Raw genomic sequence first — 26,393 nt, forward strand, 5'->3', positions numbered from 1 at the left:
TAGGTCGCACACAAAACCAGCGCGATCTGAGCAGCCATTGCGGAGCAGAGACAGGCGTTCCGGACTGGATTGCATTGACACGCACGCGATTAAAAGGCCACGGAACACGTAAAGGAGAGTCCGAACCCGGCACTGATCTGTCCGTAGGTGTGGGGTCACTGGGGTCTCAGCTTCTCTATCACCTGGAGTTGAGCTGTAGGTTTTCTTTTGGCATCGGGGTGGTGACAATAGTTTTTCCTTCCTAACATGACGGTTAATCCCGATTATCTGCTGCTTTTATTCACCACCACATCTGGCGCAAGTGGGGACCAATTAGGATCAGATGAAAAGGAAATTGTACAGTTGGTTTGGCAAGTTGTGGATTTAGCGACTAAACAGGTATTTTCATATTTCGTCCTGATGGTGTGTTTTCGTGTTTGTGTGTATGTGTGGTGGGGGTGAGAGAGTGAGTTAGAAATAATCATTTACAGCAGTGTGCATCTTAAATTGATATAGGCCTGTAAGTCTTTTTTAAACAAATTATGACAGAATCTTAGGCCAAGTGTTTGTTTGTTTGTTTATTTATTTATTCATTTATTTTTGCATTTATTTATGCATTTGTCTACGTTGAAAAAAATGTTAATCTTAAAATGTGCTTCATGTGGTAACATCTAACTGGTTTGAAATAAGTCAAAAATATTATTTAACATGTCTGAATCAACCTGAATACATAAATTTACACAGACCAAAACTAATTTTAAGCGTTAGATCAGGTACAAATAGCTCCTTGAGCTAACAATTGCATGTCACCATTTTTACTGATCATTCCTGTCTTCCTACACTTAGGCTGGTCGAGTGAACATACTGCTTGTCAAACCGGAGCACATTGAGCTCTCTGAGGAGTGTCAGGAGGTGACTGGACTCACCGAGGAGGCCTTGACCACTGCTGCTCCACTTGAGGAAGCCATTGACCAGGTGATTATTCTCATATTTATCTGTCGAGAAAAAATAGGACTGCGTATATAACAAAACAGAATCAACAACAATCAAATACAGTAATGTGGAATGTTTTTTTTTTTTTCAGTTGTGTCAGTTCTGTTTAGAAGTCCTATTTCTTAGTTAATTAGCTGGTTCTGAATACATAATGATGTTTATATTTGTGAGTTCCTAGTTCATACTCAAGACATTCCTTAAACTAATGGATTTAATTGATCCTTTCAATGAACTCAGAGAATAATTGTTGCATATCTTTGCAACAACTTATTAAAAACACATTATTAGACAGCTTAGACAGCATTTAATGCTTGTGCGAGCAGTAATTTGTGGGTGTAGATTAAACACTGCCACATGAAAGTGGGTGACTTGACTTCATTTACTTAATAGTTTCTACATGTGTGCAGTTGAATCAGCAGTTTTGTGCGGAGGTGGACACAGATGCAGGGAACACCTTCTGCCTCTGTATGGATGGACAGCTGCACATGCGTCAAGTCCTGCATCCTGAGGCCTCCAGCAAGGTATGAAACTGTAAACACTGCAGCTGAGTGGGTGATATTTGTAGTATCAAGTGATTTGCAAGCTTGGTTAATAACCTTCTTTGTTTTGCTTTACAGAATATTTTTTTGCCTGAGTGTTTTTTCTCATTTTTTGATCTGCGGAAAGAGTTTAAGAAAATAATCTCATCAGAAGGGGAATTGAAAGACTTGAATCTTCAGGTCATGGCTGACTGTATCCTTAAAAACATGTCAAATATTCATTGCTGCCTTTCTCGAAAGCACATATTAGTTCTTAATTCTCTTTGCAGCTGACAGCCAGTGTAGAGTTGAGTTTGAGTGTGTGTGTGTGTGTGTGTGTGTGTGTGTGTCTGTGTGTGTGCAGAGAGAGAGAGAGAGAGAGAGAGAGAGAGAGAGGCAACAGGGTGTTGGCTGCAGGATCCCAAGGTTTTGAAATGCAAATAGACTCACAATAGTGTGGGCTCATTGAGGCAGCAAGAGAAAGACAAGAGTGTTTAGCCAACAAGCTTAACATGCCACACCTACGCTGTAACGTCTTAATGTCTACACACACACACACACACACACACACAGTCAAACACATAATGCAATAGCACAGCCCTGTCTGCACTCAAAGAAATAGCTCTTTGGCTGAACTTGATTCAGTCGTGGACAGTGGTTCTACGTGTTTAAAATGAGTTTTCTTAACTTAAAATTACTATGCAATCTCGACACATACACTTTTTGTAGAAAAACCTGTTTGAATTTGGTAAACCTAACAAAATTAGACGTGTCAGTGTAAATTAAATAAATGTCTTTTATTTCTTTATGTACTAACTAGTGAAAATGAATGTTAGCATGCTAAATAAATGCTGGTTGGTAGCACTACAGAGTATAGTTTAGTAACTATTCTATGGTTAGCAGCACAGCATTTGCTCAACGAAGCGAACAGTGTGTGACATCTACTTGTCCTCATCGTTGGCTCAAGCTCCACTCTTCACCATAACGATAACCCCCAAAACTCCAAAATAACAGACACTCTTCTAAATCTCTAGAAGAACACTAACAAGTATCCCTCTATATGGTCATCTTGCACAAAACCACATCAAATTACACTTAATTTTAACATTTACTCTCCCTATCGAGTCCCATGCAAAAGCATGCTGGGAAATGGAAATCGCCTGCCCAGTTTCATCAATGCTACATTAAAATCACAAGAAGGATTCATGTAGTCCCAGCTCAAATCGATTAAGTAAACTTCCATTTTTCAAATATAAATGGATAGAATACAGTGAAATCAAGTTGTGACATAATGTTCTAGAATTGTGTTACTTTAGTTTATTTTAATTAAGTAAATTGAACAAGCAGCAGAAATCCTTTTTCTTTTTTTTTTTTTGAGTGTACACAGTAAGAAAGGTTAATCCAAAGTCATACTGGTCCTTCATGTTTGCATTGTGCTTTCATTGAAGATTATTGTGTATCTCTTTTACATTTGTAAACCATACCTTTGATGTTCCTTGTGTCTTAACTGTGTTATTAACTAGTAATTAAGGTGTAGGTTGTAACACTAAACACAGACACTGTATTCCTTGACTGTTGTGGTCAGATCTGAATGTTGTTGTAGATTCATCTCTTCATGCTTTCACTGCTTACAAGGTTGAGCAGATGTCAAATATTGTTTTAGCACTCCTCTCTGAGCCTGTTTGTAAGTTCTTTAAACTTCTATATATTGCCATCTACATATATGAATTCAATATCCTCAAGTGTTTTTGGTATGAACCTGCTTTATTCTCTGTCATAGGCCATACATTTTCTTGTCCTGAAAAAGTGAATGACAAGTTTGAGACTGGCACCTGGTAAGAGCTAACAAACATTTGTCTGCAAATGTGTTTCATTGATTTGAGAAACAGTTTTACAGTGCTGCTTGTTTAAGTTACACAAAAGATAAAGGCAAAGTTCATCCAAAATGAAACTGTCATAATGTACTCTACCTCATGTTGTTCCAAACCCATTTTACTTTCTTCTGTGGAACACAAAAGAAGATGTTTGGCAGTATGTTTGTCTCAGTCACCATTCAGTTTAATTGCATCTTTTTTCATACAATGAAAGTGAATGGTGACTGACATCACACTTTGTGTTCCATGGAAGAAAGAAAGTCATATGGGTTTGGAACAGCGTGAGGGTGAAAAATGGACCGAATTTTCATTTTTGGGTGAACTGTTCCTTTAATCAACTTTTTCCTGTGTGTGCTCGGTGTGCGTAGCAGTAAAATGGAGAGGGTAGACGATAACACGGTGATAAGAGCTCGAGGTCTTCCTTGGCAGTCCTCAGACCAGGACATCGCTCGTTTCTTCAGGGGTCTCAACATCGCCAAGTATGCACGCAAAACCTACAAACAACCCACAGCCAACATTAATTATCATGCAAACTGTGTACAGTGGCAATCAAACGTTGACTACCTGTCTGATGAATGACTCTTTGTGTGTGTAGAGGAGGTGCTGCGTTGTGTCTGAACGCTCAGGGCAGGAGAAATGGAGAAGCACTGGTGCGATTTGAGAGTGAAGAGCACAGGGATCTGGCCCTGCAGAGACACAAGCATCACATGGGCACCAGATACATTGAGGTACACCAACATTTAAAAAGCTAGTAAAAAGATGAATTTGTCTCCAATATAAAGTTCCCAAACTTTTTGCTGTTATCCCAAAATATATGTTGTTATTTTTCTAATTGATGTTACATTTAAATTAACTATTTTTTAAAAAAATTTTTTTTACTTCATTTCTTTTAATTATTAAAATGTTTTATTTAATTTAATTCAGCATTGTCATTTTTATCACAATCTCATGAACCACATTTTCTAGTGAACACCTGTTTGGGAAACCCTGTGTTTACAATAACTCTGTTTCTGCAAAAAAAAAAAAGGAAAAAAAAATCCTCGATAGAGGGGTTCCCAAACTTCCTTTGCAGCTAAGCCCCTATGACCTAAATTGTTTTTATTGTTCTGTGCATGTTTATTCATGAAGTTTATCATTGAAGATAACGTTTTTTTTTTTTTTTTACTTTTTTTTTTTTTTCATTATTACACATTTTTTATTTAATTAAATTCAGCATTGCTATTTTTATCACAATCTCATGAACCGCTTTTTCTTGTTTGGGAAACCCTGTGCTAAGTTACATTTAGCATTCTGATGAACTGATGTCTAGTTAAATGCACCTTTTGAGATTTTTTCTTTTTTAATTGTAGTAATACTAATTTTAAAGCTTGTCACAGGTAATACAATAACACTATTTTGCATTGCAGGTTTACAAGGCAACAGGTGAAGACTTTCTAAAGATAGCAGGAGGTAAAAATAACACATTTTTGTCCCTGAATTTGTGTGTGTGTGATACGTGGATGCATAATTCAGCACCTTTAAAGGAGTTGTACTAGTTTGTGAATGAATGTTGCATAATTTGCAGTATGGTTAGTGCCATGAAAATCTTTAGCAAAATTAACATGTCCTCCATTGTGACATGCTATACTCCTGAAACTATTGTAAACAGAATTTTTATAATTATCTAATAATTATTATTCATGAAGCTTTCATGACCTTAATTGAGATATTACATTGAGTATTTGTACTTTGGTCACATCACAGGGCCTTTTAAAATGAACTAGTGAAGGCAAGAAGTTGTATTTTGGTATGATACGATATATGCTTTCCCTAATGCATTCATATAAATTTTAACCTCAACTCTTGATGTTGATTTTGTTGAATATTTCTATATCTTTGAATATGGCTAAATTAAATTGAATACATTAGGTTACAACAGCAAAACTAATTATAAGGGTTAAATCAGGTAAAAATAGCTATTTAAGGTAACAGTTGCAGGTTACAACCCTTTTCAGTGTGTGTTGAGTGGCTTATTCATATATGTGAATCTTTGACTGACAGGTACCTCTAATGAAGTAGCCAATTTTCTCTCGAGGGAGAATCAGGTTATTGTACGCATGCGTGGACTTCCGTTCACTGCCACTGCGGAGCAGGTGCTGCAGTTCTTCTCCCCGGCGTGCCCCGTGACTGATGGCAGCGAAGGCATTCTGTTTGTACGCTTTCCCGATGGCAGGCCCACTGGGGACGCTTTCGTCCTGTTTTCCTGCGAGGAGCATGCTCAGAACGCGCTGAAGAAACACAAGGACATCCTGGGCAAGAGATACATAGAGCTCTTCAAGAGCACTGCAGCTGAGGTGCAACAGGTGAGACCAGGATGTCACATTTGTTTTGATGCTCTGTAAAAAAATGTCTTTGTGTGGTACCCTAAAAATGTGCTTTATGTGGTATCATCTAAATTAACTTGTTTCATTCAAGACAGAAATATTATTTTATATGGCTAAATTACCTAATACATTAGGTTACACCAATGAAAGTCATTTTAAGGGTGAGATCAAGTAAAAATAGTACCTTAAAGGGATAGTCCACCCAAAAATTTAAATGCTGTTATCATTTACTCACCCTGGGCCCTATATTAAGAGTGCTAGGACTGGGGGCCTGGGTAGCTCAGTGGTAAAATACGCTGGCTACCACCCATGGAGTTCGCTAGTTCGAATCCCAGGGTGTGCTGAGTGACTCCAGCCAGGTCTCCTAAGCAACCAAATTGGCCCGGTTGCTAGGGAGGGTAGAGTCACATGGGGTAACCTCCTCGTGGTCGCTATAATGTGGTTTGTTCTCGGTGGGGCGCATGGTGAATTGAGCGTGGTTGCCGCGGTGGATGGCGTGAAGCCTCCACACGCGCTATGTCTCCGTGGCAACGCGCTCAACAAGCCATGTGATAAGATGCGCGGGTTGACTGTCTCAGACGCGGAGGCAACTGGGATTCGTCCTTTGGGAGAAAAAGGGGAAAAATCCCCCCCCCAAAAAAAAAAAACAGTGCTAGGACTAGGACTAAGCACAATGCCATTGGTCATAAGCACAAAGTCAGTGGGCATGGCCATGAAGTTTTGGTATTTTTGTGCAAACATGCGCTAAGTCTAGGCACAAGTGGATTTGGCAAAATTGTGCGTGCAAGGCGCTAATAGGCCTGATCAAGTGCAATGCAATTCGGAGGTTCTTCCCCGGTTATTGCAACGTCTGTGTCCTATTTTATAGTCCATTCACTCAAGCACCAGTGATATAAACAAAGACAGCACTTTCATAAGAAGTTGGTAGTGTAAATGGACTGTATGCAATGAATTATAAGAATAGAAATATGGACTTCCATTATTTTGTGCATTAACTGCATCTTTGTTAAATGTGACATGCTCCTTTTTATGCATGGAAAATGGATATGGATTTTGGCTGCATTAAATTGTAGAGAATGTAAGTATTATTAATCATTTTCATCTACTGACACACAAATCATGGCTAGTATTATTAGTGATTGTATTGAAACGCATTTCACTTTTACCGGTCGATTTTGAAAAATTAAATTAATTTATTGAAGCATGAAAAAATGTAACCAAAAATATTTCTATATTCAAATTACACTTCAAACAAAATGTAAATATAATCAAAATAACAAAGTGGTAAAAAAAATCATTCCAAATCCAAACATTTTACCCTCTCCAACTACTTCCACCGGCTGCTTTTGCAGTGACTTAAAAATCACTCTGAGAAAACAGGTGGAAAAAGACCAATACAAATTAGATCATAAGTGCAATTGTAAATATAAACATAATAAGAGTAATAATTGAAATATAACCATGACCTATAGATAGTTTAACACAAATCTCTTTTTGTTTCATAAAACGGCTAAAACACTGACTGTCAGGGACATTATATTTTCAGAGTTTGGACATGGACTTTATTACCACCTGCTGATGGAATCTCCAAACTGCAAATGCAGGAACTGAGTTTAGACTTTGCGCTGGAAACAGATGTGCTTTTGAAACGTCATAGCGCAATGATCTATTTCTCAGGAAAATTACGCTTGGCACCGCTTCATTACCATACAATACACCATACAAAACTCCCACTTGTGCTTTGCGCTGGCACGAAAATCGCGCTTAGAATTAGCGCTCTTTCTTTCTTCTGTGAACACAAAAGGAGATGTTAGGCAGAAAGTTAGCCTCAGTCACCATTCATTTTCATTGTATGGAATAAAGATGCAATGAAAGTTATTGGTGACTGAGGGCAACATTCTATCAGTCTAACACTTCCTTTTGCTCCACGGAGGAAAGAAAGTCATACGAGTTTGGAACAACATGACGGTGAGTAAATGATGATAGAATTGTCATTTTTTTTAACTATCCCTTTTAGGTAACAAGTGCATGTAAGCACTTTTAATGATCTGTCGTTTGGATTGTATTTGAGTTTGTTTGGATTGTTAGACAGACAGAGTTAAACGTGAGATCTTTGAGTGTGTGAGTCAGTGTGTGTATAAATTTCTACTATAGCTGAATGTCCGGCTCACTGAACAAACACTCAATTCGGCGACCTGTAAAAGATTAGCTTTTCAGTGCTGTCATAAAAATTATTCTCCCAAACCAGATTCTCTTAATCCTCCCATTCTTCAAATATAAAAACCTTAAAATTTCACTGTGTCAGTGAATTTGTAGAATTACTTGGAATTCCTTCATGTTAATATTTATTAAATCTTTAAATAAATTTAAAGTCTACTCAACCATAGAAGATGGTTGAGCTCACCTTAACTTGTCTTTGAGCAGAGCTCATGTGTATTTGACTGGGAAGGGCGCTGTCTCAGAACCCTAAAGTGACAGTGAGGACTCTTTGGCTTACTCTAATAGAAAGTGGAAGGTTAGACAGGCCTGATCTGGTAAAGTTCCAACAAATATAAAACCTGAACCTCCACATAAAACCTAGTAAGTGTGTTGTCTTCATATATTAGGGCATGTTTGAGGACACAGGCTAGAAAAAGACTGATTATGGGTTTGACCGACATTTTTTTAACCGGTATTCATGCTTTTCTACTTTCAGTTCCTTAATATTTGCTGTGCAGATAAATGGCAAAATCTTTTTACAAATTTCTGTTTGGAAACGTTCGACTTTGTCGTACAATTGACTGTTGGTAACAATATTATTGTTATTATTATAATAATAATAATTGCTATTATTAAAATATTAATAATGCACATCTTATTTTTTTGTTGTGATTATACATTTTTCTAATTATAATCAGGCTGGGAATTGCTCTTTGTGAGTTGAATCTCTTTAAAATTAAAATCATTATTCAGTAATTACGAGTGATCAAACTGTGTGGCAACCTTAATATTGGTGATTGGACACTTAAACATTACAATGATCTGCATTGGTCATAAAAAAAAAAAAAAATTCATTATCAGCCATTTAAGTCCAGCATGTGTGTTTGTATGTGTCAGGTACTGAACAGATACTCATCTACCCCATTAATACCTGTGGCCCCCTCCCCCATCTTATCTGTGGTACCACCGCCCACATTCCTGCCCCCAACGGCCACCATGACAGGTGTCCGGGACTGTGTGAGACTGAGGGGTCTGCCTTACGATGCCACCATCCAGGACATATTGGTTTTCCTGGGAGAATACACAGCTGACATAAAACCACATGGAGTGCACATGGTGCTTAACCAGCAGGTAACGCTCTCAGATCCACTTACATTCTTATGAACTGTTGTATACACAGAAATCAGAAGGTAGAGACTGACTTTGAATTCATATAGAGTTTAACTGAATAACACACCTATATACTTAAAGGGATAGTTCCCCCAAAAATGAAAATTCTCTCATCATTTACTCACCCTCATGCCATCACAGAAGTGTATGATTTTATTTCTTTTGCTGAATACAAAAAAAGATTTTTAGAAGAATATTTCAGCTCTGTAGGTCCTCACAATGCAAGCGAATGGTAACCAAAACTTTGAAGCTCCAAAAAACACATAAAGGTGGCATAAAAGCTACCCATAAGACTCCAGTAGTTAAATCCATGTCTTCAGAAGCTATATGATTGGTCTGGGTGAGAAATAGATCTATATTTAAGTCCTTTTTACAATAAATTCTCCTCCCTGCCCAGTAGGTGGCGATATGCATGAAGAACATTTCCTAAAAATGAAAGAAGAACTCTCAGGAGAGAAGAGTGCTTGGGAAAGTGAATGTGTAGATTTATAGTACAAATGGACATAAATATCTGTTTCTCACCCACACCTATCATATCTTTCTAAAGACATTGATTATACCACTGGAGTCATATGGATTACTTTTTTACTGTCTTACATGATTTTGAAGTTCTGGCCACCATTCACTTGCATTTTATGGACCTACAGAACATAGGTAATATTCTCAAATTCTTAATTTGTGTTCAGCAGAAGAAAAAAAGTCATACACATCTGGGATGGTATGAGAGTAAGTAAATGATGAGAGAATTTTCATTTTTGGGAGAACGATCCCTTTAAGAATGTGTTCTGTCAAGGCATTTTCTGCCTTTGGCACTGCCAGAACAACCATTCCATAAAAAGGATGATGAATCACTCAGTGCAGCAGCTTCTGTCAGGACTTGTGTTTCTTCATTCCTTTACAATGTGTTTCTGAATTGACAGTCATGCCTCAGTCCATGCAATATCTAAAGCAGTGGTTCTCCATTGGTGGGATGCGTCCCAAAATTAATAAATTACAATTTAATAATATTATGAATTTAATGATTTAGCTTTTAAGGACAGTTTTGTTTAATAAACCTTTGATCAATAAACAATTTTGGTTCTGTGTTGGGTCACCATTTGTTGTCTAATGTAAAATCTGGGTCCTGAAGCAAAACCAGTTGAGAACGACTGTCTAAAAACATGTTGAAGAAATCTAAACTTGAGCACAAGCTGTAAAGCCATTCAAATATTTCCACACAAACCCACAGAAACATAAAAAATAGACTTGCATATCTGCAGTCAAACACAAAGAAAACCTGCATGTTTTTTTATTAAACATCAAGGTCCAAGTTGATGACTTAGTTCTCTCGTTCTTGCCTTTTTTTATAACTATTTAACCCACTTTGCATTTATTTACAGGGTTTCATCCTTTTTAAAACCGTGTTTATTAATTCAACATTTGTGAATGTGTGTTTGGTCAGGGTCGTCCGTCGGGTGATGCTTTTATCCAGATGCGTTCGGCCGATCGGGCGTTCCTGGCAGCCCAGCGTTGCCACAAGCGCTGCATGAAGGAGCGTTATGTGGAGGTGTTTGCATGTTCTGCTCAGGAGATGAACATCGTGCTGATGGGGGGAACGCTCAACAGGAGCGGCCTCTCGCCGCCACCATGTAAGTTACGACGTAAGTGCCGCTGGGCTCTGGGGCTGCTTCTCTCAGCTGTGTGTGCGGGTAGGTGGCGCTTCACGCCTTCCGGTTTTTTCCCCTTCTTCTCACTCATTCATTCACTTATTCATTCATTCATTTGGTGGGTGTCCTGTCCAAATTTTTCCAGAAATGGGCAGGAATAGGCATCAGGAGCTGTAGGAATCTCATTTGGTCAGTTCAGATCTGATGACTGCAGTGAAATATGGCCAAGTTACTTTTCCACAGCAGGGGAACTGAGGGCTTTGATTGGGGGTGATTCTGAATCTTTCTAATTTTGCACAAGATTTCAATCCACATCATAGTATCATGTGATCAGTTGCACTGTGTGGTAAGGCACATGTGGAGTAACTTTCTTTTTGGTGTAGTAGATTTCTCTCTTCTTCAGTTCTAGTCCTGGATAGATTGTCAGGTCAGTAACTTTCCTACCATAATAACTAGTGCTGGATTATTTAAAAATATTGATTATTCACATATTTGCAATGATTTTGCTTGCAACATAAAATTAAGCAACACTGATAATATTGCTAAGATTTGAATGCACTTTTTTAAATGTCATAAAACTCGTTATTTGACTACTTTCACAATAACTAGGGCTGGGCAATGTATTGAATATTCATAATATATTTGCAATGATTTTGTGTCCGATATAAAATCAAGCAACTTCGATAATATCAGTTTTAATGCGCTTTTTTAAGTTTCCTAAAGACTCATTATTTAGAATACTTTTAAGTATAAGAGTAAGTTTGATTCATTTGTGTGAATCCGTTCAAAATAACTTTTTTCAGGTACTCGATCCATAACTCTTATTCAACAAATCTTAATTCAAAAATGTTCATGGCAGTGTTTGCATGGGATTTTTGATGTAGAAAATGATATAGTAAATATAATGTATACAGTATGTACATAAATATTGCTGTTTTTATATTATATTATTCTATTGGTTTATTGGTGCATAATGTATAAGTGAAAATTATTAAATCTAATTTAGTTCTTACATTAAACATTTCGATAGCAATGGCTGTTTGGTTGAAATGATAGTTCCTCAGGGGGCCTGGGTAGCTCAGCGAGTAAAGACGCTGACTACCACCCCTGGAGTCGCGAGTTCGAATCCAGGGCGTGCTGAGTGACTCCAGCCTGGTCTCCTAAGCACCTGGTTGCTAGGGAGGGTAGAGTCACATGGGGTAACCTCCTCGTGGTCTCTATAATGTGTGGTTCTCACTCTCGGTGGGGCATGTGGTGAGTTGTGCGTGGATGCTGCGGAGAACAGCGTAAAGCCTCCACACGCGCTATGTCTCCGCGGTAACGCGCATAACAAGCCACATGATTAGATAGATGTGTGGATTGACAGTCTCAGACGTGGAGGTGAGTCACTATGCCACCACGCGGACTTAGAATGCATTGGGAATTGGGCATTCCAAATTGGGGAGAAAAAAGAAAGAAAAAAAGAAATGATAGTTCCTCTGACTGAACAAATAAATCTTTAAAGCCATTTAAGTAAAAATACATAAAAATTCAGATATACTGAATATTATCAAAAGGCTGAAAAATATCTAGATTTTTTTGCTATATTGCCCAACTCTACATGAAAAAGCCCCAGCACTCCACTGACTAAGTTTGGTTAAAGGAGTCCGAACACTAGCTGTTTGTGCAGCCACAGCCTGTGCTTGTGCTGCTGAAGGGTGAAGGGAACATACCTGACTTGTAGCTGAATTATAGTGGCAGATATTGATGTTTTTGGGTTAAGGTCTGCTGCATGCTTTGTGTGTCACTATGACAAAAATAATGTGTGTGTGATGTAAAGATTGGGATCGAAATTTTAATATAAACTTGTTGGACAGAGGAATTTCTTTATTGAAGTTAACTGGTATTTTGCCAGCTCGGAGAGCAAAATATTTTGGGATATTTAAAGTGATGAGACACAAAACACATTATAGATGAGATTTGTAATCGTACCTGGAGTGCTAAGGGATAATTCACCCAAAATGAAAATTCTGTCATAGTTTACTCACCCTCATGTTGTTCAAAACATATGTGACTTTCTTTCCTCAGAGGAACACAAAAGAAAATGGTAGGCAGTAGGGGTGGGAAATTTTTTTTAATTTTCCAATGCATCGCAGTCTTCATTTGAATGATCTCGATATCGAACCTTAAATCCTAAGATCGATCTTTTACTCTATGCGCAACGCTCTACTACAATGAGTGGAAATCACTTGCATTTACAAATAAATTTGGCGCTATGTGACTAAAATGTATATATCTGGCAACTTTCTGGTAAATGTTTACATTTCAATCACCAGTAATTGTGTAGTATAGGGGTGGAGTATTTAGCAGTGTGATCCTTTTACTACGTTTTGAGGGTAAAAGTTGTTCTGCGTGTCCAAAGATGAGATCCACGTGACCAATTTGTCATTGAATAATGCCTCATTTAATACCCTTTCTGTTCTTTACAGACAGTTGTTGATCAAAAACAACAACAAATAAACATTTAATTATAATCATGCATGGCACAGATGAGATAAAGCCATTCAAGTCCTCTCTAGTTAATGTGCGCTCATTTACAGATGCTCTTTTAGAACGTGTTCAACAAATCAATGTAAATAGCTGTAAATAGTACAAATTATGCAATTAAACAATAAACATGTAACAACAAATTATATACAGTACTATGCAATATGTTTATTGTTTGAATACATAGATTTGTTCATTTTTAAAAAGCCAAAATGTGACAAAATTATGATGAAAATCGAATAAAACATAATTAGTAACATTTATATTTCCGTAATGTACCTTGTTAGAGGGTCTCCTTTATAATTAACAGCATTAGCTGGGAGAGAATTTCTTTCATATGTTACCAAACGGGACATTATAAGTGAAATATACTGATATGACTCGAGATCAAATCGAATCGAGAGGTTGTGAATCGGAATCGAATCGAATTGGGAAATCTGTATCAATACCCAACCCAAATAGGCAGAATGTAAGAGACTGACAGCCTCAGTCATCATTTATTTTCATACAATGAAAGTAAATGGTGACTGTGTAAATGATGACAAAATTTTAATTTTTGGGTGAACTAACCCTTTAACTATGTGGCATGCAAGACAATTGACTGCAAGACAACTCATTTAGACACAGAGAAACACTGCTCTAGAACGGCAGTTCATTTTATTGGCAGGTTCACAATGTGACAGGTGTTTGAGGTGGGCTTTTGAGGTGGCTACTGCTGGTGTTTTGGTTTTCCCATGCTCCAGCTTGTTGACAGAGTTGATTTGCCCTGCATTGTTCATTGTTTGTTTGATGGGATGACTGCATGAGCCTCTGATGACAAACAATGACCAGGACATGTAAACGGGCTGTGAATGTAGTTTAAGAAAACAGTTAAATGCATAAAGCCCTCATTGTAACTTGCTTAGGTTCATTCAGGACCACACCCACAATTGATTGGTGAAAATAACTTGACTAATCACAAGTCTTATGATTGAAAGAGTTTTTATACATGAAAGCTCTACGAGCATGATTTAATTCAGAATCAAATCTGGTTCAGAGTCAAGCAGGGTTTTTTTTTCACTCAGTAATTTTGTTATGTCCCACCTGCCCCTCCCCCGTTTCAGGTTTATCACCTCCATCGTATTCATTTCCTCACGGGACGGCTGTCCTTCCTGCTGGAGCTGTCCTTCCAGCAGGGGCGGTACTACCTGTGGAGCCAGCAGCTATCTACCCCTCCCAGTTCCTGCTGAGTCCCCGGGCCCTGGCCCCAACCACTGCGTTCTATCCTGGCAATAACCCACTGTACATGAACTACACCACCTATTATCCCAGGTGAGGGTTATCACATACCTATTGTTGTTTTCCATAGTCAGTTCAGAAAGTAATGCACAAATGTTAATTCCTGGGTAAGAAATATTGGAAGCTGCAATTTCATTTACCAAAGATGATTACATACCACTTATCCCTGTTTAAAGCTGAAGTGTGTAATTTCACTACATGGAATTGCAAAAATAATATATGTTTTCAAACAGGTTTCCCCATCTGCTATTGACAGTGTTGGGTAGATTACTTCTGAAGTGTAATCTGGTACTGAATACAAATTACACAACTAAAATTATAATCAGTATTGTAATATTTTAAATTAAACTTTCTAATCTGATTACATTCTGATTATTGTTGGATTACTTATTGCTTGTTTTGATGAAAATCGATTTTTTATTAGTCAAAACTGATATATAATGCAATCTGTATCATATAATCCATAAAGTAGGTGTAAAAAAGTAACTGTAATATGATTACACACTGTTAACATTTTAATATAATCGAATTACTTGTAATACAGATTACATTTTGTCCATTACTATCCAAAACTGGCTATTGATCTGACAAACAAATAGTCAAGCCCCATATTCATACCATTAGTTGAGCCAGTGTTTCTGTGTTGGGCTGGTCAGGATGCTCAAACAAACTGAGCAATGTTTTGATAGCATCACAGAGCAACTCTGCCCTAAAAAGCCTAAATGCAGTAACTATGCCAACACTGAAAATGGTTTCAAATTTTTTTGATTGTCCAGCCAAATTTGAATTATTACATTTTTCGATCTGAGCATTGTTGAGCCAAACCTGCCTGTCACAGGACAGAACCAAGCCCAAGAGACCCGATTTTGGTCATTACTCAATATTGACAAAATGTAAAATCCTGCATATTTCACAACAAAAATGTGTCTGCATATTAAGATTACATAGGAGAAAGTACTTCATCATTGAAAAAAATTACACACTTCAGTTACTTTTAAGTTAGACATCAAATACTCTAGTCAGTAAGTAAAAGTGCACAAGTCAAATTATGTCACCGTTATGTGACCTCAGGAAACTTGCCAGTAAGTATGTTATGTTTTGACAAATAAGAGAAGCATAGACAGAGAGGTTTTGTTAAGTGTGAATATTGAAATACATTGTGTAAGCGTGTAATGTGTGTGTTTGAGGGTAATGTGTTTTGTGTTTAAAGGTTGTCTTTGTGATAGTTGCCTGTGTATTTTATGTTAGTGTAAATGAGCTTTTGCCTCAGGCATTTTTGATGAGCTGCTTAAATAAAGCTCAGAACATAATGACTTTGTCTCTAAGAAGGGCTTGCACAACAAGGACTGGGTGTGTTTAAAAGCGTAACAGATTGCACAGGTCCTTTAAAGGAGCTATAATGCCTATTTTAGCACACTCCATAGTGGAAGAACTGGTTCACGTACTGAGTGTGCATACCTGTGTATGTGAGATATAAGGACAGAAAAATAAGCTTTAAATTATTTTAACTTTAAGAAGGCCACAGAAAAGTAAAGACAAGCCCCATAAATCAAACTATCACTGAGCGGTATCTACTGTAGGGGAAATCTTGGAAAGCCTTTATAGTGGTAATATGTGGTAATTACTATAATATTATTATTTTAATTTGCATGTCAGTACCATGAAAAACAGTCATTATGCTATACAACTTAAAGGTGATGTGTGGGGGGCCTGGGTAGCTCAATGAGTATTGACGCTGACTACCACCCCTGGAGTCGCGAGTTCGAATCCAGGGTGTGCTGAGTGATTACAGCCAGATCTCCTAAGCAACCAAATTGGCTCGGTTGCTAGGGAGGGTAGAGTCACATGGGGTAACCTCCTTGTGGTCGCGATTAAGTGGTTTTCGCTCTCAATGGGGCACGTGGTAAGTTGTTCGTGGATCGCGGAGAGTAGCAAGAGCCTCCACATGCTGTGAGTCTCCGCGGTGTCATGCACAGCAAGCCACGTGATAAGATGTGCGGATTGACGGTCTCAGAAGCTGAGGCAACTGAGACTCGTCCTCCGCCATCCGGATTGAGGTGAGTAACCGCACCACCACGAGGACCTAGTAAGTAGTGGGAATTGGGCATTCTAAAAATTGGGGAGAAAAGGGGAGAAAAATAAATAAATACAAAAAAAAGGTGATGTGTGTATATTTTTGTAAAATGTTTAAAGACTGTCTTACACCAGTTTCCTGTCCCAGTGTGCAGAGACTATGTTGCTATCTATAAGCAAGCTATTCCTGGTTGATTCCCCCTAAAAGTGTAAAGACTGTGGTGCTTTTAAAACATTGCTCTGTTTATTTGAACATCCAAACCAGCCAGTAAGATTAGCATTGGCTCAATCAATAGCTTGAGGAGTTTGAGGCAGAACTATTTGTATTTCGACCAATGGCAGATGGTAGTAACCTGTTTGAAAATTATTCCATAGGTTTGCAATTCCGTTTGGTGATGCTAATGGCACAGAAATTACACACTTTACCTTTAATGCTGTTACACCAAATTATAATTTCTGTTGTTAATGTTTTGACATTTTCACCTTTTTTCTAAATTTCATATACAGTATATCTTTTGTCTAACCACAGCCCACCTGGCTCCCCCCCTAACATCAGCTACTTCTCTGCTGGCCACACACCTTCAGTTGGCTCAGTCCTTTCAGCCCCACCCACAGCACTGATACGAATGCAAGGTCACGCCCCTTCCCATGCTTACAACAGTGGGGTTAAAGAGATCCTCAGCATTGTACATGGATATCAGGTGAGTTTAAAATACACATCCACCCACTAATGACTCTAATCCATAATAACAATGTGAATTCAGAAAAGGGATAGGAATTTGTGCCTGTAGGATCTAATTAATTATTTAAAAAAAAACAGTTAAAATGCCTTCCGAATATCAGGTAACTAAATATTATAAAATTCACTGGAGAACTTTACGGAATTTAAACAGTACTGACAGGCAGCTACTAATGGTCTTTCTCGGGGGCCTGGGTAGCTCAGTTGTAAAAGACGCTGGCTACCACCCCTGAAGTTCGCTAGTTCGAATCCCAGGGCGTGCTGAGTGACTCCAGCCAGGTCTCCTAAGCAACCAAATTGGCCTGGTTGCTAGGGAGGGTAGAGTCACATGGGGTAACCTCCTCGTGGTCGCTATAATGTGGTTCGTTCTCGGTGGGGCGCGTGGTGAGTTGAGCGTGGATGCCATGGTGGATGGCGTGAAGCCTCCACACGTGCTATGTCTCTGTGACAACGCGCTCAACAAGCCACGTGATAAGATGCATGGGTTGATGGTCTCAGATGCAGAGGCAACTGGGATTTATGCTTCGCCACCCAGATTGAGGCGAATCACTATGCAACCACGAGGACTTAAAAGCGCACTGGGAATTGGGCATTCCAAATTGGGTGAAAAAGGGAAAACAAAACGAATGGTTTTTCTCAATGTTAATGAGCACCACTGATCCAAATACAAGTCCTAGTTTGTTCCACACCATTAAGTGTGTTTGTTTGTGTGTGTGTGTGTTTTTTTTTTATAGGCAGGGCAGGGCTGGATTGTAGAGAACATTTAAGGTGTGTCCTGTACCCTGCGGAGTTCAGAATTGAAGATTTAGATGCTTTAGTGGGTTTGAGTAACAGGGCCATATAGTTGCATTGTCACATTCCCTCTGTGTGCAGAACAGGTTCTTCTGGTCTGAATTCCCTCACAGAAACACACAGACATTGAGTTAAGGTGCGGTGCATTGGCCTGCTCTAACTTGATTACTGTTTCTTATATGTTCCGTTGCTATGGGAGACAACTGTTAGGATTCTGCCGGTGTAGACCAAAATAAGGAAAAAAACTCATGATACATAAGCAGTCATACAAATGACTCATTTTCATATTATTTGAGTTCATTTTGGAGCCATGAAAATGTATTTGAGTTTAGTTTCAGTTTTTCCAATTATGTTAGTTTTCATTTTTATTTATTTAATGAAAACATTTTCATTCAGTTTTCAGTTTAGTTTTTGTGAATTATAACACTGCTCATACATTCATAGATTTCTTTTTGCACAAACCTATAACAGTCTTCCAGTAACTACAAATATACTGAATATATACACAGTACTGTGCAAATGGCCATTGTAAAACATGTTGTGTAGTGATGATGTTTTCAAAAAGAATGGCATGAATAATTTTCATTTATCAATTAACTTAATACAAAGTGGACTAAATCAATATTTGGTGTGACCACCCTACGCCTTTAAAGGAAAATTCTGGGTTAAATACAAGTTAACCTCAATCAACAGCATCTGTGGCATAATGTTAATTACCACAACAATTATTTTCGACTCATCCCTCCTTTTCTTTAAAAGAAGCAAAAATCAAGGTCAATGAAAGTGAATGGGGCCAATTTTTGTGGTAATCAATATTATGCTACAAAAGCTGTCAATTGAGGTTAACTTGTATTGAACCCAGAATATTCCTATAAAACTGCACAAGTTCTCCTAGGTACACTTGTGCACAGTATTTTCAAGGTTGTTGGCAGATAGGTTGTTCCAAGCATCTTGGATAACTTGCCACAGTTCTATGTCTCAATTGCTTGTGTCTCATTATGTAATCCCAGACTGGCTCAATGATGTTGAGATCCGGGCTCTGTGGGGGCCATACCATCTGTTGCAGGATTTTTGTTGTACTTGTATTCGATTCTGTTTGCCAAAGGAATTGTAACAAGGTTATAATGGGAAAGGAGGAGGCGGGAACCGGCTGAAAAGTCAAAGTAATATTTTAATAAGAACTTAAAAAGACACCAACACAAATACACACACGGTAGCTGCGTGTGGCTCTCTCTCTTTCGAACTGCTGCATCCGGTTCGGCCTTATACCTCTCCTCGGCTGATTAGCCCGAATGGGGGCCGGCCTTGCGGACTCGCGGCGTGGCCCCGCCCTCCTCCTTGTCACAGGAATGTTTGGAAATCTAAAATTGATATTTCCTATTGACACTAAAGATGAAGATATAAAATAATCTTAAGACAAATGTTTTTGTGTAATGTGCCTAAGACTTTTGCACAGTACAGTAGATATAATATACTATTTGAACAAGAGGAGGGGGGTCCCTCAGAGTGAAATGAGGCGCCAGTCTCATCTTAACATTTTGGATCAGGTTTAAGGGTGTGAAGAATTTCACAATGTGTAGTCTGAAATAGTAACATTTATGTTTGTTGCACGTTTGTTCGCTAAAGTCGCTTGGTGTGTTCTGGGTTCAATACAAGTTAAGCTCAATCGACAGCTTTTGTGGCATAATGTTGATTACCACAAAAAATAATTTCGATTTCTCCCTCCTTTTCTTAAAAAAAAAAGCAAAAATCGAGGTTAGAAAGAATATTGCTTTTATGATTTACTGTGAAGAGCATATATGTGTTTCAGAACGTGTTGATGACTCCAGTATCATACACAAGTATTTAGCAATAATATGTAATGGTTTTTATCATGCATTATTCAGAATATTACTCTATTTAAGGTGCTTTCAGTAAATGTTATTTTATATTACACTGGCCGATATGGCAGTCATCTTGAACTTACAGGTGCATCTCAATAAATTAGAATGTCGTGGAAAAGTTAATTTATTTCAGTAATTCAACTCAAATTGTGAAACTCGTGTATTAAATAAATTCAATGCACACAGACTGAAGTAGTTTAAGTCTTTGGTTCTTTTAATTGTGATGATTTTGGCTCACATTTAACAAAAACCCACCAATTCACTATCTCAAAAAATTAGAATACATCATAAGACCAATAAAAAAAACATTTTTAGTGAATTGCTGGCCTTCTGGAAAGTATGTTCATTTACTCTATATGTACTCAATACTTGGTAGGGGCTCCTTTTGCTTTATTACTGCCTCAATTCGGCGTGGCATGGAGGTGATCAGTTTGTGGCACTGCTGAGGTGGTATGGAAGCCCAGGTTTCTTTGTCAGTGGCCTTCAGCTCATCTGCATTTTTTGGTCTCTTGTTTCTCATTTTCCTCTTGACAATACCCCATAGATTCTCTATGGGGTTCAGGTCTGGTGAGTTTGCTGGCCAGTCAAGCACACCAACATCATGGTCATTTAACCAACTTTTGGTGCTTTTGGCAGTGTGGGCAGGTGCCAAATCCTGCTGGAAAATGAAATCAGCATCTTTAAAAAGCTGGTCAGCAGAAGGAAGCATGAAGTGCTCTAAAATTTCTTGGTAAACGGGTGCAGTGACTTCGGTTTTCAAAAAACACAATGGACCAACACCAGCAGATGACATTGCACCCCAAATCATCACAGACTGTGGAAACTTAACACTGGACTTCAAGCAACTTGGGCTATGAGCTTCTCCACCCTTCCTCCAGACTCTAGGACCTTGGTTTCCAAATGAAATACAAAACTTGCTCTCATCTGAAAAGAGGACTTTGGACCACTGGGCAACAGTCCAGTTCTTCTTCTCCTTAGCCCAGGTAAGACGCCTCTGACGTTGTCTGTGGTTCAGGAGTGGCTTAACAAGAGGAATACGACAACTGTAGCCAAATTCCTTGACACGTCTGTGTGTGGTGGCTCTTGATGCCTTGACCCCAGCCTCAGTCCATTCCTTGTGAAGTTCACCCAAATTCTTGAATCGATTCATAAGGCTGCGGTTCTCTCGGTTGGTTGTGCATCTTTTTCTTCCACACTTTTTCCTTCCACTCAACTTTCTGTTAACATGCTTGGATACAGCACTCTGTGAACAGCCAGCTTCTTTGGCAATGAATGTTTGTGGCTTACCCTCCTTGTGAAGGGTGTCAATGATTGTCTTCTGGACAACTGTCAGATCAGCAGTCTTCCCCATGATTGTGTAGCCTAGTGAACCAAACTGAGAGACCATTTTGAAGGCTCAGGAAACCTTTGCAGGTGTTTTGAGTTGATTAACTGATTGGCATGTCACCATATTCTAATTTTTTGAGATAGTGAATTGGTGGGTTTTTGTTAAATGTGAGCCAAAATCATCACAATTAAAAGAACCAAAGACTTAAACTACTTCAGTCTGTGTGCACTGAATTTATTTAATACACGAGTTTCACAATTTGAGTTGAATTACTGAAATAAATGAACTTTTCCACGACATTCTAATTTATTGAGATGCACCTGTATACTGACACCTAGCAGCGGAGATGCAGCATTACGCAAAAACAATAGTTTTGGTTACCAATGCCATTGCCATTGTGCTATTGGCAGTTAGCCACCATTAATTCATTCTTTGAGCGGAAATGTCGGATAATAAGGAAGTTATTGAGATAAAGAGAGTAGTAATCTGCTGAATCATGTGAGGGGCCTCTCTCAATATACTGTAGAATAAAACATCTTATATTTAAGCTATTGATTTTCATTTCATGCGAATGTACATGTTTTTAAACATTTTAAAAGTGCTATTCTTTGTGTAAATTTTTTTAATAAGGAAAAAATTACTGAGTGCACCTTTAAGAACTGGCCTTTAAATATTTGACACCACATGGGTTCTATGAAGTTATGGGCTAATGAACACATTATAAAAATAACTGCGGCTCCTGCCATGCACAGCCACATTGTGTTCCTCCCATGCAGGCTGTCCATTTGCCACAGGCAGTTCACTACTTAGTCAGTAGGAGTGTTATTACTCATTTTAGGTGGGACTTATTACCAATAATGAGGCATAAGCATGTATCCCTTGATTAAACCGAATTTCTTTCTTTCTTCTTTAGCCCGGCAACAGTGATGCCTTGGTAACTCTCCCCTCTGTGCTGTCGGCCAAGCAGCCTATTGGAGACCATACACTAGGAGGCGGGGCCTATCTTGACTTGCAGTTGCTTTAAGCCAATCCATTCACAAAGCCACACCCCTCTGGTGGAGCATGGATTCAACGAACCCCCTCAAAACAAAGCAGTTTATGCCATTCCTTAGATTAGCTATTTATATGAGAATTAAAATATATATATATATATATATATATATATGTATTTTGACATTAATGTATATTGCACATTGTTTTTTATGCATTAGAGCTAATATTCTTCTCATACGGTCTCGTTGCTGAAGTCAGATATGTGTTTGTGAGAGTTTGTATGTTTGTGTACATACATGCACATGCAGTGATGTTCACTCAGGAAATAGCTGCTCGACCCAGGGTCTAAAAGATTCTACCTGCTGAATCCAGATAGACTTTCACTGATACCATAAATTTAAGCCAAAGGACCAGAAAAAACGTTTGTGTGTTAGTGTGTATTTCCCTGTTGATGTGACTCTACTATGAGTATGTGTAAATATGTGGAGGCCTTTAATCTGAAGGTTTTAAATTGCATGATGAAGTTCAAAGAGCTAGCTGTTTTAACATGTTTACAAGGTTCGCCAAATCCGTACACTACACGTTCATATCTAATTGGCAGGTGATTCTCACAAAACCTGTCAAGAATATGGCCTGGTCCTATTTTAGTCTGAAATAAAAACAAGAAATTACATTTAGCATTTAGAAAATAAAGCCTATTTTAAGACCAATAAGACATTATTTTCATGACAGTTATGCACATTTTACCCCCAATTACCGCAATGTGTGTGTGTGTCTGTATATATATATATATATACTTTTTTTTTTTTTTTGACCAGGACATTTTCTTAACAGGTTTTGAAAGACTTACCCTTTCACCAACATTGCTCAGAAGCAAAATCAGGAACAATTCATTACTTTTGTGCTTTATAACTGTGTCATGAATCATAAATATGCATTGTCCTTACCCAATGTACAAAATCCTATAGATAAATGTACTAGTTGTATGTGTAGCAGATGAAACTCGATGGATGTATGACGTGTGTGTGCTTTCACATGCACACCATAACCAAAAGTCAATGCATGTGTGTTTATTCACTGCACTCAGAGAGTGTTTCGGGCATGCTGTAATGCACACAGGTGTATTTTCACCCATTGTCTGTGTGTTAAGGAGTGTTTGTGTGGAATGTGAACAGGTTTATTTGTTACCTGCAGCTGTATCCCATCTGTACCCTCCTATTTGTTTATGCCAATGTTTCTAGTTTATTTTACCATGTTTTTTTTTTCTCAATACTAGTGAGTAATTTGCATGCTTAGGTTGTTATGAGCTGTAGGTGTAAAGCGAATGACAGCAAAATAGTCAGTGTGATTTATTTGTATGTAGTACCCACACATGCCTACAGGCAGTAGCAAAAGGAAAAGCATTACTCGTTCATGTTACCGATCTGTTTCCATCCTATCTCTAGTTTATAAACATAAGTAGAGAAAGAAATCATGAATTTGGCTGTTTGGAGAAAGTATTATTTTATTTTGATATTTTATAATAACTTAAAATAAAGCAAATTTAAGAACTTTTCTGAGAGATTGAGTGACTTAATCACTGACTACTGTACATATGTACATTTTCACCTAAAAAAGTGAGAAGTGACTGAGCTACGTGGAATACATTTTTATTTAAATCAGTGTGATTATATCAAAATATTACCATTGGAGTTGCTCTCCTTTATGATAATCAAGTTGTATACAAGAAAATAAAAAAAGCTCAAATTTCACTTTGTTGCGCCTCCTAACTCGCTTCTCAAAGGCAAATCTAAAATGAATATTTAAAGTAATAGTTCACCCAAAAATGAAAATTTACTGATAATTTACTCACCCTCAGACCATCCAAGATGTATATGACCTTCTTTCTTCATCAGAACAGGATTTAAGATTTTTAGAAAAGTATCCCAGGCTTTTAGCCTCATCCAATGCAAGTGAATGGACACCAATTTCTGATGGTCCAAAAAGCACACTTAGTCAGCATCAAAGTAATGTGAAAAAGTCGTGTGGATTACTTTGATGCTGACTAAGTGTGCTTTTTGGACCATCAGAAATTGGTGTTAATTTTAATTTTTGGGTGAACTATTACTTTAATGCCCTCTATTGCGCAATGTGAGCTTCAAAACTGGATGTCTCTTCAACTTACTGAAAAGTTTTCCTCTACTGTATATTACAGATAAAGTAGGTTGTTTTATAAAACTGTAGTTTCATATGAAAATTTATATTAGAGATAGCAGTAAAATATTTAACAAAATATATATTAGGAACCTTGCATGACATGTGAGCACGGTCGGCATGTTCAGAATGGAATACTAGCATACTACTTACTACATACTGTGTAGGATACACTATGCGTCTACTGTTTTTCTAAAAATAGTTTGTGTAGTACACAATATGTAATGACAAATGTTTCAGACAATAGTATGCTAAAACATTATTACATTTGCAAGTTCAACGAATTGTATTATTTTAATATTGTTATTTCAAAAATGATTGGTTTGTAATTTTTAATCCAGTTTTGTGAAAAACTCTTGGCAGTTAGATCAAATAATGGGTCAAAAAGGAAATGTAAAATGCAGTTGATACTTCCATTTCATTTTCAGAAAATCTGAAAAAGGACGGTCAAGTCAAGCTAGAGTCGCCAAATTTTCAAGTAGGTATAGCTGCAACCTCCAAATAGGGGCGGCATCTCCAAAAGAGGGCGAGGTAAATCCAGAAGGGGGTGTGGTTACCCCAGAAGCGGGGTTGCGTCACTTCCACTCACGGTTAAGGTTAGGGAAACGGTTAAGGTAAGGGGCTCCCAATATCTTTAATGGTGGTTTGGAGCACCCACCCCTTTTGGGAGCAATACCTGCATCAACATCCTTCTCCAAATTTTCGCCACGTGAATCTTGGACGCTTGAGCATTTTGGACATTATAACTAAAATAAACCTGAAATTTATATCGGGATAGTGCAAATGAAGATTGCAATTAATTGGAAAATCAGTATTTTTACCCATCGCTAATTTTATCATTTTTATTTTCAGTCACACATGTGATTTTGTGAGGTTCAACATAGCAAAATCCAATTCTTTTCGCATACTCCCTAGAACCTGCTTACGTACCCCTGGTTGGGAATCACTGCTCTACTGTATACTGCATATTTTCGCAAATGTAGTAGGTCACCCGTGTATTCCATGCGTGCACAAAATGTGCATACTGCACACAATATATACATACTACTCTCTGCAGAAATAGTGGGAGCAGTACGATAGTATGCTATTCCGAACATAGCCAAATATACAGTAGGCCAATACACTGACAGCTTAATGCCAAACATGACCCATTTCAACAAACTCTGGCCTCTCAACCCCAACCCCAAGGACACAGATTATAAAACACTGAGATCAATAAGTATAAAGAATTATTAAAAATTAGCCACTCATTATGTCAGTTTGTACAGTTTACAGGGCGATACTGATGCCATGCTATTAACAGAATAAGCAAACAAGCAAATGCTTCTGGAAACCATGTTCTGTGACCGCTTTAAACATGCTAAAATAGCTCTTATGTGATGGAGGTTTGTTTCAGGTCCGTATACAGTGTAACAGTGAAAATAGTGCATTGAATTAACGGCTCTGTTGTCCAAGTAGGGTTTGTTGTCTGTAAGCAGTTGTGTTATGTGTATGTTGTCTCAGAGTTCTGTCATTAAAAGAGCCCTCAGCAGTTTTTCTCTATCCATCCTCAGGTCTTCAGAGCTGCACAAACACACATTAGCAAACACACATAAGCACAGATGGATGAAGAGAAATGCAAGGATGGGAACCATCAGAGAGAGAGAAAAAAAACACATCAAGACCCACGTCAACAGATGGAAAGAAAAATGGGCAAACATGCATACAGAGAGAAAAATATGAATAATTGGAGACAAAAAGGCAGATAGACAGAGTTAGTGGAGAAAACAAATAGTAAAAATAAAAAAAAGACTAAAAAAATAGAATCATACAGCATTTTGAAAATAACCTGATTGTTGTGAATATGT

The 26,393-nt window shown here is 38.0% G+C and overlaps 2 protein-coding genes across 4 annotated transcripts in view; one reads left to right on the top strand and one right to left on the bottom strand.

Annotated features, from left to right (window-relative positions):
• LOC127453718 (epithelial splicing regulatory protein 1-like) lies at positions 1 to 23,912 on the top strand. 2 transcript variants are annotated; one of them, XM_051720340.1, is made up of 15 exons: positions 1 to 378; positions 826 to 954; positions 1,380 to 1,493; positions 1,590 to 1,704; positions 3,076 to 3,174; positions 3,271 to 3,325; positions 3,733 to 3,843; positions 3,960 to 4,092; positions 4,771 to 4,813; positions 5,405 to 5,706; positions 8,824 to 9,057; positions 10,538 to 10,736; positions 14,372 to 14,579; positions 17,149 to 17,320; positions 22,274 to 23,912. In XM_051720340.1, exons 1-15 carry the CDS (start codon positions 247 to 249, stop codon positions 22,382 to 22,384), a joined length of 2,157 nt encoding a protein of 718 aa, XP_051576300.1. In that variant the 5' UTR covers positions 1 to 246; the 3' UTR covers positions 22,385 to 23,912. The 2 variants fall into 2 exon arrangements, with proteins under 2 accessions (XP_051576300.1, XP_051576301.1); XM_051720341.1 differs by having other exon boundaries at positions 10,538 to 10,724.
• The window catches only part of LOC127453717 (band 4.1-like protein 4B), a 44,109-nt gene continuing 41,553 nt past the window's right edge, over positions 23,838 to 26,393 (bottom strand). For both annotated transcript variants that reach the window (XM_051720336.1, XM_051720338.1), the window contains one exon: positions 23,838 to 26,109. In XM_051720336.1, coding sequence (XP_051576296.1) covers positions 26,046 to 26,109 — 64 coding nt within the window. In that variant the 3' untranslated portion in view covers positions 23,838 to 26,045. The remainder of the gene's footprint in view (positions 26,110 to 26,393) is intronic.

The sequence above is a fragment of the Myxocyprinus asiaticus genome, chromosome 16 (assembly GCF_019703515.2).
Source record: "Myxocyprinus asiaticus isolate MX2 ecotype Aquarium Trade chromosome 16, UBuf_Myxa_2, whole genome shotgun sequence".
Taxonomy (NCBI): domain Eukaryota; kingdom Metazoa; phylum Chordata; class Actinopteri; order Cypriniformes; family Catostomidae; genus Myxocyprinus; species Myxocyprinus asiaticus.

Bases quoted from the DNA above. Each gene is read 5' to 3' on its own strand.
- LOC127453718 (XM_051720340.1), top strand. From the start codon at position 247: ATGACGGTTAATCCCGATTATCTGCTGCTTTTATTCACCACCACATCT. The intron at 3,844-3,959 runs GTATGCACGCAA...TTGTGTGTGTAG, and splicing joins AGGGGTCTCAACATCGCCAA to AGGAGGTGCTGCGTTGTGTC. The intron at 10,737-14,371 runs GTAAGTGCCGCT...CCCCCGTTTCAG, and splicing joins GCCACCATGTAAGTTACGAC to GTTTATCACCTCCATCGTAT.